This window comes from Mytilus trossulus, chromosome 11 (genome assembly GCF_036588685.1).
Source record: "Mytilus trossulus isolate FHL-02 chromosome 11, PNRI_Mtr1.1.1.hap1, whole genome shotgun sequence".
Taxonomy (NCBI): Eukaryota; Metazoa; Mollusca; class Bivalvia; order Mytilida; family Mytilidae; genus Mytilus; species Mytilus trossulus.
Window position 1 is genome coordinate 51,675,445 of NC_086383.1, and position 13,307 is coordinate 51,688,751.

The 13,307-nt window shown below is 33.8% G+C and overlaps 1 protein-coding gene across 1 annotated transcript; it reads left to right on the top strand.

The window, feature by feature from the left end:
- The first annotated feature begins 513 nt into the window (after positions 1 to 513).
- On the top strand, positions 514 to 12,553 carry LOC134690458 (uncharacterized). Its single transcript, XM_063550431.1, has 4 exons — positions 514 to 592; positions 3,980 to 4,001; positions 9,044 to 9,262; positions 11,605 to 12,553. The coding sequence occupies exons 1-4, from the start codon at positions 551 to 553 to the stop codon at positions 12,273 to 12,275; spliced, it is 954 nt and encodes a 317-aa protein (XP_063406501.1). The 5' UTR covers positions 514 to 550; the 3' UTR covers positions 12,276 to 12,553.
- The last annotated feature ends 754 nt before the right edge of the window (positions 12,554 to 13,307 follow it).

A 13,307-nucleotide genomic window follows, 5' to 3' on the forward strand; every position in this document is an offset into this window, starting at 1 on the left:
TTTAATATCTTTCTTAAACTATCCTGGGTTTGTACCAAACTTTGACAGAAGCTTGTTTATGATCATAAGATTGTATCCAGAAGTAAAGTTTGTAAAAAGATTACTCCGTTTTTTCTGTAATTTACTTTTAAATGGACTTTCTTACAATCATAAAATAGTAACAAGAGGAATTTTTATTGATTTTTTTCCTCATTGTTGTTGAGCCTGCCATTTACAGCAAAAATAGGCGAGACACTGGGTTCCGCGGAACCCTTACACATTTTATTCATATGCTTTAAAAAACAAAGTTAAAAGCCTATATATATAATATTACATGTCTTCAGAAAAAATTGAAAAATAATCTTAAAGTTTTCTCGTGACTTATATTTAATGAACAAAAATTATATGATTAGCCTCTGTGAAAAATGAAATTACACACCACTCAACTGTTACTGGTCTTACTTATTGTATGATACGTGTTACAAAAGTATTCATTGTAATAATCAGATGAAAGCAAAATAAAGATTTGTATGTATTTTAGGGTAAGACTCCATATGATCTAGCAGCAGCAATGAAAAATAGGCAGTATAAAGAAGTAATGGAATACTTAAAGGTACATATAATTTTGATTTACAAATGCTAACACTTAAAATAAATCTGGTACTAAACACAGTATGTTAGGTAGATGATACCCTTACCAGTAGTGGTACTAAACACAGTCTGTTAGGTAGATGATACCCTTACCAGTAGTGGTACTAAACACAGTCTGTTAGGTAGATGATACCTTTACCAGTAGTGGTACTAAACACAGTCTGTTCGGTAGATGATACCCTTACCATCAGTGGTACTAAACACAGTATGTTAGGTAGATGATACCCTTACCAGTAGTGGTACTAAACACTGTCTGTTAGGTAGATGATACCCTTACCAGCAGTGGTACTAAACACTGTATGTTAGGTTACACTATATGATACCATTACAAGCAGTGGTACTAAACACTGTATGTTAGGTAGATGATACCATTACAAGCAGTGGTACTAAACACTGGCTGTTAGGTAAATGATACCAGTACCAGCAGGGGTATTAAACACTGTTAAGTTGATGATACCTTTACCAGCAGTGGTACTTAACACAATATGTTAGATACATGATACACTTGCCAGCAGCGGAACTAAACACTGTCTGTTAGCTAGATGATACCTTTACCAGCAGTGGTAAAAAACACTGTCTGTTAGGTAGATGAGACCATTACCAGTAGTGGTACTAAACACTGTCTGTTAGGTAGATGAGACCATTACCAGTAGTGTTACTAAACACTGTCTGTTAGTTAGATAATACTTTTACCAGCAGTTGTACTAAACAATGTGTGTTAAGTAGATGATAGCTTTACCAGCAGTGGTAATAAACACTGTCTGTTAGGTAGATGAGACCATTACCAGTAGTGGTACTAAACACTGTCTGTTAGGTAGATAATACTTTAACCAGCAGTCGTACTAAACAATGTGTGTTAAGTAGATGATAGCTTTACCAGCAGTGGTAATAAACTCTGTCTGTTAGATAAATGATACCTTTACCAGCAGTGGTACTAAACACAGTCTGTTAGGTAGTTGATACCTTTACCAGCAGTGGTAATAAACACAGTCTGTTAGATAGATGAGACCATTACCAGCAGTGGTAAATAAACAATATATGTTAGGTAGATGAGACCATTACCAGCAGTGGTAATAAACACTGTATGTTAGGTAGATGATACATTTACCAACAGTGGTATTAAACACTGTTAGGTTAATGATACATTTACCTGTAGTGGTAATAAACACTGTCTGTTAGGTAGTTGATACCTTTACCAGCAGTGGTAATAAACACTGTCTGTTAGGTAGATGAGACCATTACCAGCAGTGGTAAATAAACAATATATGTTAGGTAGATGAGACCATTACCAGCAGTGGTAATAAACACTGTATGTTAGGTAGATGATACATTTACCAACAGTGGTATTAAACACTGTTAGGTTAATGATACATTTACCTGTAGTGGTAATAAACACTGTCTGTTAGGTAGTTGATACCTTTACCAGCAGTGGTAATAAACACTGTCTGTTAGGTAGATGAGACCATTACCAGCAGTGGTAAATAAACAATATATGTTAGGTAGATGAGACCATTACCAGCAGTGGTAATAAACAATGTCTGTTAGGTAGATGATACATTTACCAACAGTGGTATTAAACACTGTTAGGTTAATGATACATTTACCTGTAGTGGTAATAAACACTGTCTGTTAGGTAGTTGATACCTTTACCAGCAGTCGTACTCGACACTGTGTGTTAAGTAGATGATACCTTTATCACCAGTCGTACTAAAAACTGTATGTTAGGTATATGATACCCTTAACAGCAGTTGTACTAAACACTGTTTGTTAGGTAGATGATAATTTTACCAGTAACTGTACAAAACACGTTCTGTTAGGTAGATGTAACCCTTACTCAAATATCTTTGAAAACCGTTATAATAAATAGAGGAAATCTGACAAAAACAAAAGTGTTTAGAACGTTGACGTCTACCAATTATCCATATACTTTAACCAATTGTACCCCTCTTCTTGCCGCCTTCTTTCTTCATTATAACGAGGCCAACTTCATACAGGAACTTCTTAGGAAGAAAGTTAAAAGTTAGCAATATCCTTTAACTTTACTTTCTGCTATATAGATGATGTTCTCTCACTAAATAATTCAAAATTTGGTGTCTATGTTGAACGTATCTCTCCCATCGAACTAGAGATAAAGGATACAACTGATACAGTCAAGTCGCCTCATATCTTGATTTACATTTAGAAATTGACAATGAGGGTCGGTTGAAAACAAAACTTTACGACACAAGGGATGATTTCAGCTCTCTAATTGTGACGGACGCCATCATGAGTTGGTTGACCGTTATGAAATTACTGTTTCATAGCTGATATCGGATATGTTTCTAACGCCGTAACTACAATCCCCTTCCCTTTCATGAATGTGACCTACCGAATTAGACTATTTACCGGAACACCTGAGTTCACCCCAGTTTTTAGTGGGGTTCGTGTTGCTTATTCTTTAATTTTCTATGATGTGTCATATGTACTATCGTTTTTCTGTTTGTCCTTTTCATTTTTAGCCATGACGTTGTTAATATATTTTCGATTTATGAGTTTGACTGTCCCTCTGGTATCTTTCGTCCCTCAAGTGCTCTGGAAGGGTAAGCAGATCCTGCTCCACATGTGGCACCCGTCATGTTGTTAAATGAGGATTATTTTTTACCCTCTTTTGTGTTTTGAGCAAATAAACTGAAGAAGATAGAGAGCAACTAAACAGACTATATAAAAGCAATCAACAGAATATAGATTATTTTTCTTGAGTTCTATTATTGTAGACAATGTTGTAGGATGTCCTTTGTTAAATTGTTATCAAAGCCTGCGATAAGAAAATCCTTAGTATTAAGAATTATTCATACTTTAGCAAACATGCTGAATATGCACTGTAAGCAAAACAGGCTTTTTAGAGCTTAAGCTTGTTTTTTGATGTGCTAATCCAAAGGCTATTTTGTTCAAATAAAGGCTGACCCACAATCCTTTATAGTCAAGTAATGACATTGGCTGTAGATATTTTCAGCCTGACGTTACTAGCGTGAAAAAAAAGCAAATGAAAAGGAACAGTACTTTTATTGAATTTATTTATCTTCAAGTCTCATCATGTGGTTATGCATTTTTTTGTGTGTGGATAAAACAAGTAAAGACAATCCATTTCTGTCTATACTTAAAAGTTTTAATATATTATATTATGTTGTATATATCCCATTGTAATTTTGCCAATAGTATGAATAGGTCAGAAAATGACATTTGACACCAAATATAAATCAATCGATTTGTTTTTCATTACAGACTATGTACGATATGGGTGTTATTTTTTAAACTTTAACATTTCTACAAGTTTCGTGATATACACTCAATACGTATCCCTCTTTTTCAGGCTGCTGTACTAAAGACGAAAGGTATTTTCTTTATTTCATTATTAGATTTCACACATTACGTATTTAGTGTTACTAATGAACACAATATACATGAAAATATAATGTGAGGTAGACAATGGTAGATCCCTATTCAATTTAAGGTCACCAAGTGACATTGTCATATAGTTACAATAAATAGACTGGAATATATTGTTTAATTATGTAGAATACCAGGGGTCAGCCCTAACATTGTTTGGTCTTGTAATATAAAAAAAGAAGATGTGGTATGATTGCCAATGAGACAATTGTTCACAAAAGACCAAAACCTATTAACAACTATAGGTTTACAAGCTGGGGTATTTTTGTCTCGAGGAAGATCTGTTGCAGTTTTTATACGCCCGCAACAACGTATTATGGTATACCGTTGTCCGTCTGTCTATTGTCCACACTTCCGACAATTACTAAAACAAAAGGCTTCAACCAACTTTGATGAAACTTTGTTGAACTGTTAATATATATTGGCGCAAGCTCCCTTTGGATTTTTATAAATTTCAGATTTTTCGTTTCCCTGATGAAGTGTTTTCCTTAAAAAGGGGATTTTCCAGTTTTTGGACAACTCAAAAACACTTTCACCAACTTTTATGAAACTTTGATGATCCCTTTTAATTTGTATAAATTGCAGATTTAAAAATTTTGGTGTTATGCAGTCTTATACTTAAAATTATTTTTTTTTCCAGTTTTTCGGATAATAAATCAAAAACTATGGTGACTAGTGTATATCTATTTAACTAAGTACCCTTATGTTTTTTTATATAATTTCTGATTTAATGTTTTACAGTTGTGAAACTTTTCTTCTTGACAAAAATGTCCTAAATGGCCAAAGAAATTTATTCGTTTAAAAAAGTCATAAAATCATAAAGACAAGCTAAATGTGCAACGAGCGTATTATGCGCTTATAGCACAGCTCTGTATTGCACTTGGACAGATGAATATGTACAACATGGTGGATAAGAACTGTTATTTTTATATGACCACAAACATTGAATATTTTTTGGTCGTAGATTGGTTGTACCAATGGCGTCGTCGTCGGCGGCGTCCGAAGACTTTTGGTTTTCGCACTATTAATTTCGTATAAGTAAAAAGAAATCTATGAAATTTTAACACAAGGTTAATGACCATAAAAGTAAGATTGGGATTGATTTTGAGAGTTTTGGTCCTAACAGTTTAGGAATTAGGGGCCAAAAAGGGCTCAAATAAGCATTTTCTTGGTTTTCGCACAATAACTTTAGTATAAGTTAATAGAAATCTATGAAATTTAAACACATTTAAGGTTTATGACCACGAAAGGAAGGTTGGGATTGATTTTGGGAGTTGAGGTCCCAACAGTTAAGGAATTAGGGGCCAAAAAGGGGACAAATAAGCATTTTTCTTGGTTTTGCACCATTACTCAAGTTTAAGTAAATAGAAATCTATGAAATTTAAACACAAGGTTTATGCCCATGAAAGGAAGGATTGATTTTGGGAGTTTTTGTCTCAACAGTTTAGGAATAACGGGCCCAAAGGGTCCAAACTTAAACTTTGTTTGATTTCATCAAAAATTGAATAATTGGGGTTCTTTGATATGAATCTAACATTGTCTATCTGTGTATGTAGATTCTTAGTTTTTGGTCCTGTTTTCAAATTGGTCTACATTAAGGTTCAAAGGGTCCAAAATGAAACGCTGTTTGATTTTAACAAAAATTGAATTCTTGGGGTACTTTGATATGCTGAATCTAAGCATGTACTTAGATTTTTTATTATTGGCTCAGTTTTCAAGTTGGTCCAAATCGTTGTCTAAAATTAAACTTTGTTTGATTTCAACAAAAATTTAATCCTTGGGGTTCTTTGATATGCTGAATCAAACATGTACCTAAATTTTTGATTATAGGCCCAGTTTTCAAGTTGGTCCAAATTGGGGTCCAAAATTAAACTTGGTTTGATTTCAACGAAATTGTATATATGGGATATATGCTTATTCTAACCAGTTGTTGGCATGACACGGCTTATGTTCTTCTCATATATGTTATGATGGTATGATACTAAACCCCTAACGAGAAGGATTGTGCCTGATATTCATATAATGAAATCACAATCTTTCAATCAGTTTAATTGAAGTCTGTAGCTGGCATGTCAGTTAACTGCTAGTAGTCTGTTGTTATTTATGTATTAATGTCATTTTGTTTATTTTCTTTGGTTACATCTTCTGACATCAGACTCAGACTTCTCTTGATTGAATTTTAAATGTGTGTATTGTTATGCGTTTACTTTTCTACATTGGCTTGAGGTATAGGGGGAGGGTTGAGATCTCATAAACATGTTTAACCCCGCCACATTTTTGCGTCCGTCCCAAGTCATTGCTGGAATTTCTTGCTACATTGAAGACCTGTTGGTGACCTTCTGCTGTTGTTATACGATCGCAAAAATTGAAAATTTTTTGGTCGTATATTGGTATCACGTTGGAGTCGTCGTCTGCGTCGTCGTCGTCCGAATACTTTTAGTTTTCGCACTCTTACTTAAGTAAAAGGGAATAGAAATCTATGAAATTTTAACACAAGGTTTATGACCACAAAAGGAAGGTTGGGATTGATTTTGGGAGTTTTGGTCCCTACGTTTTAGGAATTAGAGGCCAAAAAGGGTCCAAATAAGCATTTTCTTGGTTTTCGCACTATAACTTAAGTTTAAGTAAAAAGAAATCAAAGAAATTTTGACACAAAGTTTATGACCACAAAAGGAAGGTTGGGAGTGATTTTGGTATTTAAGGTCCCAACAGTTTAGGAATTAGGGGCCAAAAAGGGGCCCAAATAAGCATTTTTCTTGGTTTTCGCACCATTACTTTAGTATGAGTAAATAGAAATCTATGAAATTTAAACACAAGGTTTATGACCATAAAAGGAAGGTTGGGATTGATTTTGGGAGTTTTGGTCCCAGCAGTTTAGGAAAAAGGGGCCCAAAGGGTCCAAAATTAAACTTTGTTTGATTTCATCAAAAATTGAATAATTGGGGTTCTTTGATATGCCGAATCTAACTGTGTATGTAGATTCTTAATTTTTGGTCCCGTTTTCAAATTGGTCTACATTAAGGTCCAAAGGGTCTGATAATAAACTTAGTTTGATTTTAACAAAAATTTAATCCTTGGGTTTTTTGATATGCTGAATCTAGAAATGTACTTAGATTTTTTATTATTGGCCCAGTTTTCAAGTTGGTCCAAATTGGTGTCCAAAATTAAACTTTGTTTGATTTCATCAAAAATTTAATACTTGGGGTTCTTTGATATGCCAAATCTAACTGTGTATGTAGATTCTTAATGTTTGGTCCTGTTTTCAAATTAGTCTACATTAAAGTCCAAAGAGTCCAAAATTAAACTTAGTTTGATTTTAACAAAAATTGAATTTTTGGGCTTCTTTGACATGCTGTATCTAATCATGTACTTAGATTTTTGATTATGGGCCCAGTTTTCAAGTTAGTCCAAATCAGGATCCAAAATTAAGTATTGTGCAATAGCAAGAAATTTATTTCCACAGTACTCAGCACTAGGGAGAAATCTTCAATTGCACAGTATTGTGCAATAGCAAGAAATTTCAATCGCACAGTATTGCGCAATAGCAAGAAATCTGCAATTGCACAGTATTGTGCAATAGCAAGTATTTTCAATTGCACAGTATTGCGCAATAGCAAGAAATATCTAATTGCACAATATTGTGCAATAGCAAGAAATTTCAATTGGAGTTATCTTTCTTTGTCCAAAATAGTAGTTGAATCAACTTAAATCATTGTTTTATACAATATACAATGTATATTAACTTTTACTACCAACTGATAAATTAAAACAATCTTTACCATTCAGTGATAACAAGCACTTTTTTTACATTTTAATATTTTATGATGTATTTAAATGAGTAGTTATTGTTGCAAACTCCATTAGGAATTTGAATTGAGAACGGTTTTGGAATAAAGGAAAGGGATGTGAAAAAAAAATTGGGGGTGGGGGTTCAATTTTTCTCATTTCAGATTTCATAAATAAAAAGAAAATTTCTTCAAACATTTGTTTGAGAGGATTAATATTCAACAGCATAGTGAATTGCTCAAAGGCAAAACAAAAATTTTAATTTCATTAGACCACTTTCATTCTGTGTCAGAAACCTATGCTGTGTCAACTATTTAATCACAATACAAATTTAGAGCTCAATCTAGCTTGAATGTTGTGTCCATACTTGCCCCAACCGTTCAGGGTGCGGTCGTATAAAGCTGCGCCCTGCAGAGCATCTGTTTTTTTCTATGGTCGGGTTGTTGTCTCTTTGACACATTCCCCATTTCCATTCTCAATTTTATTTTTATTTTTTATGTTTGGGCCCGGTTATCAAATTTGTACACATTTGGGTATAAAGGTCCAAAATTGAACTTTATTTTATTTTATCAAAAATTGAATTCTTGGGGTTCTTTGAGAAACTGTATCCAACCATGTATTTAGATTTTGGATATTGGACCATAATATGATAATAGGTAATGTCCAATTTAAAATTTAAAGTTTTTAAGTTTAAGTTCTTAGACCACATTCATTATGTGTCAAAAACCTGTGTTGTGTCAACTATTTAATAACAATCCAAATTCAGAGCTGTATCAAGCTTGAATGTTGTGTCCATACTTGCCCCAATGTTCAGGGTTCGAACTATGCGGTCGTATAAAGCTGCATCTTGCAGAGTATCTGGTCTATGAAGGCAACAGTATGCATGATGCAAAATTTATGAAATTGAAATCTAATCTATGACTTAAATTATCGTTCATGGAAATTTATTAACAACATAGTATGTATTCATATGTAATTTACTTTAAATCAAACTGAACTAAAATTTCGTATTGCAATTAATCTCCTTTAACTATAAATAGTTTAAAACTGGATTGAAGGGTAGAAGAAAACAACCAGATATTCCTTATTGCAGAAGAATATCATAATACTACGTAGTCACTATTCCTAATGTGTAAACACATATTTGTTAGACATCAGCAAAACATCAATAATTAACCATTTAAGAAATTTTTATTAATAGATTCTATGTTGAACAAACTGCTTGGCAGCGGAAGCTACCAATCGTTTGACATGCGCTGCATGGTAACCGGCCAGTTTGCTACTGGGAAATCAAGTCTAGTCAAGCTTTTAGTTGGGGATAATGTTCCAGAAGGGCGACATGCGACTGATGGCATTTCCCTCGTTGAAGGTCGCTGTGGACTTGATATAGAGACAAGAAATTGGATCATGATTGATCCAGGTAAGAATACAGATTTACATATATATGGTTTTAATATTACATTTATAATAATAAACGTGAAGTCTTGTTTTGCAGGTAGATGTACGCAAGCTCTATTTTGTAAAGAAATGGTCAAAATCAGTTTTTTTTGTAGTTTGACATTCAATCCTTATCTCAAACGTTCTGTGTGTGCCTGTCCTAATACTGCAATTCAGGGTTGGTTTTGGTTGCTTTCTGTTACATGTGTTTTTCATTAATTATTTTGTCATTGATAAGGTTATTGGTTTCCTCTGTGTCACTGGTTTAAGATGTCTGGTCAAAACCTTTTATTATACCCCCGCTTTAAAAAAGGGGTGGTATACTGTTTTACCTCTATCTGTCCTGCCATCAGTCCGTCAGTCCGTCCTTCTGTCAGTCCGTCAGTCAGTCCGTCCGTCCCATGAATATTTTTCGTCGCATTTTTCTCAGGAACTACAATACAAGGATTTCTGAAATTTGGTTTCAGGGTTTATCTAAGTCAGCTATACCGTGTGATGCGTTTTCAGATTGATCACTCGACAACTTCCTGTTAACCGAACACTTGTATGATTTTACACATGATAGCCAAGTTGAAAATTTTCGTCACATTTTTCTCTCGTCGTCCGTCGTCAGTCGTCGTAAACTATTTCAAGAATCTTCTCCTCTGAAACTACTAGGCCAAATACTTACAAACTTTAACTGAATGTTCCTAAGGGTATGTAGTTTATAAATTGTATCCGAATTTTTGATCTATCAACAAACATGGTCGCCATTGCTAAAAATAGAACATAGGTGTCAAAGGCAGTTTTTGGCTTATATCTCAAAAACGAAAGCATTAGAGCAAATCTGACACGAGGTAAAAATGTTTATTAGGTCAAGATCTATCAGCCCTGAAATTTTCAGATGAATCAAACAACCCATTGTTGGGTTGCTGCCACTTAATTGGTAATTTTAAGGAAATTTTGCAGTTTTTGGTCATTTTCTTGAATATTATTATAGATAAAGATAAACTGTAAACAGCAAAAATGATCAGCAAATCTACAAATGCTACAAATCTACAAATAAGTTAATATGACCAAAATTGTCAATTGACCCCTTAAGGGTTTTTTGTCCTTTAATGACAATTTTTCACAATTTGTTCATCATATTTGCTAACTTAAAAAAATCTTCTCCTCTAAAACTACTCAACCAAATTCAACCAAACTTCAACTGAATGATCAGTAGGGTGTATAGAATAAAGTTTGTTTTATTTTCTATTTCATCAAAAAACATGGCCGTCATGGCTAAAAATAGAACACAGGGTAAAATGCAGTTTTTGGCTTATATCTCAAAACTCCAGCATTTAGAGCAAATAAGACAAGAAGTTAAAGTATTTATTAGGTCAAGGTCTACCTGTCCTGAAATTTGTAGCCGAATTGGGTAACTGTTTTTTCAGGTACATGTATAATGCCCCTGAATTGATGATTTTAAAGAAATTTTGCCATTTTTGGTTATTATCTTGAATATTATTATAGATACAGATAAACTGTTAATAGCAAAAATGTTAAGCAAAGTAAGATCTACAAATAAGTCAATAATTGACCAAAATTGTCAATTAACCCCTTAAGGAGTTATTGCCCTTTAAAGACTTTTTTTCACAATTTGTTCATCATGTTGACTTACTTTAAAAAATCTTCTCCTTTGAAACTGTTGTATCAATTTCAGCCAAACTTAGGCTAAATGAGTTTCAGATTATCTAGTATAAATTTTATATTTTATTTCCTTGTATGTCAAGAAACATAGCTCTTATGGCTAAAATAGAACATAGGAGAAAATGATTTTTTTTTTTGCTTTTGTAGAAAATAGGACGATTCAAAGAACATTTAAATAAATTGAAAAGCCAAAATAATCATTGATGAGAGATTTAACCAAAAAAATTACCGTTAGCGATTCAGGCTCTTGGGAGCCTCTTGTTAGATCTGGTCAACTGCTCTTTACTGAGTAGTTGTCTCATATGCATTCATGACACATCAGTTTTGAAAAAGACTAACATTTGTTTTCCTGTTTCAATGATGAAAAACAGGTTTGCTGCTACTGTCAGTTTTTCAGTTACATTGAGTGACTATTTGACTATATAGTATAAATATATCAAAGTTTATCTAGTTTGAATGTACTGTGGATTATTTTATTTTGGTGTATACCAATGTTCGTGGATAGGGATAATTGATTAAGTGGTTTTGTTACAAGGCAATAGAACACTTGCAATTTGTTGAACATTTACATTTTTTGTGTGCATGTTCCTGGGAAATCGTTCTTACAAAAATATCAATGATTATATTGCAACAGTTACTTTTTTTTATATACAGGAACATATAATGCCTTGGATGTAGTATACAATAAGGTTTTAATGACCTCTGTTGAAAAGGATGAAAGAAAACAAACAAAAACATCAGGAAAACATAAATCGGATGCAAAACTTGTTGAACTTCCAAATAAAGATGATATTCATTCTCAGAAGTCAGAAGCTACCAAGTCAACATATTTTCCTGTGAACCTCTCAGGTGAGCCTTTTACACAGCAACAAGCTACCAAGTCGACATATTTCCCTGTGAACCTCTCAGGTGAACCCACTACACAGCCACAAGCTACCAAGTCGACATATTTACCTGTGAACCTCTCAGATGAACCTTCTACACAGCCACAATCTACCAAGTCAACATCTTTCCCTCTGAACCTCTCGGGTGAACCCTCTCAGCAGCCACAAGCAGCCCAATCTTTGTCACAACAGATTTCCTCTATTGAGTCTAAAACACAGCAAATGAAGAAGAAAATGACAACTAAAATGACCAAGAAAGAAATGAGAAAGAAAATGGAAAAGGTCCTCAAAACTGGTAAATATGAAATGAAAGTTGGCAGACTCATCTTCTGGGACTTTGGTGGACAGTATGTCTATTATACAACACACCAGACATTCATGACTTTCAGAGCTTTGTTTCTAGTAGTTTTTAAAGGCAGTGCTTTAAGGCCTGACTTTTAAGTCATGAGGTTCATCTTTTCATACGCAATCTTGGCAGGGGGTCTTTTGGCCAGAAATAGATCCGGAAATGTTCGAATTTCTCCTCTTCTTTTTATGGTATGATATGGTTTTTATTTCTTTCATTTACATTGGGGACTAAATAAACGATCAGTGTGTTTTGTTTGTTTTATAGAACTTGTTATGAGTGTGTATTTTGCATTATAAGCAGTCAACCTGACTACAAACTATCATTATGTGTATTCTGTGCGGAAAGAGGTCGGGTCAATTTCGAGTGTTATCTGACATCTAAAGATTCTTTAATTAGTTCAGATGTTGATATAACAATGAAAAGTCGACTGAACATGATTAATATTGCATCTTCTATGATTCAAAGCGGAATTCGGTTTATGAACGAGAAACTGTAAAGCGTTTTCAATTTCGGTATTAGTTATGTATGTTGTCTACGTATTATCCTGGTTCCCGGTACTACGTTCCGGGTATTAGCTTTTTGTGTATGTGATGTGTAACATTACGATCGGGTACCAGCCAATCTACGTGTGTATGTGTACATGATTTCCCGCCAAAATGACCGTTTTACAGCTATGGAAAAAATAGTCCATAAACGTTCCGTATAATGATATGCAAATTCATAATTGATCGTATATTTTTTTTTATCTTTGTATAATAAATATAACAAAATGGATTCCACAAAATTGAAAATAGCATTATTTTACGAGGATTTCTCATATTTTTCTCACTTCCGGCGCAGTAATACGTATGTTAAAAAGAAGCTCGAAGAATTTGACAAAGTGAATTGAGAAGGAAACGGATAGATATACGTCCTTGCTATCAGTTAAAACAATTTAAATGTACAGAACAAACACATTTACTTCACACAAATAGTACAGGCTTAAGCTTTTTATTGTCTTATACACGACTGTAGTCTAGTCGACGGCGGTGACCCACAAGGTACGGGTCATACTGGGTCAAGTCTAAATATGTAAACATATCCACGTGCTATTAGGTAGAAAGCATCGTAATGCAATATCTACA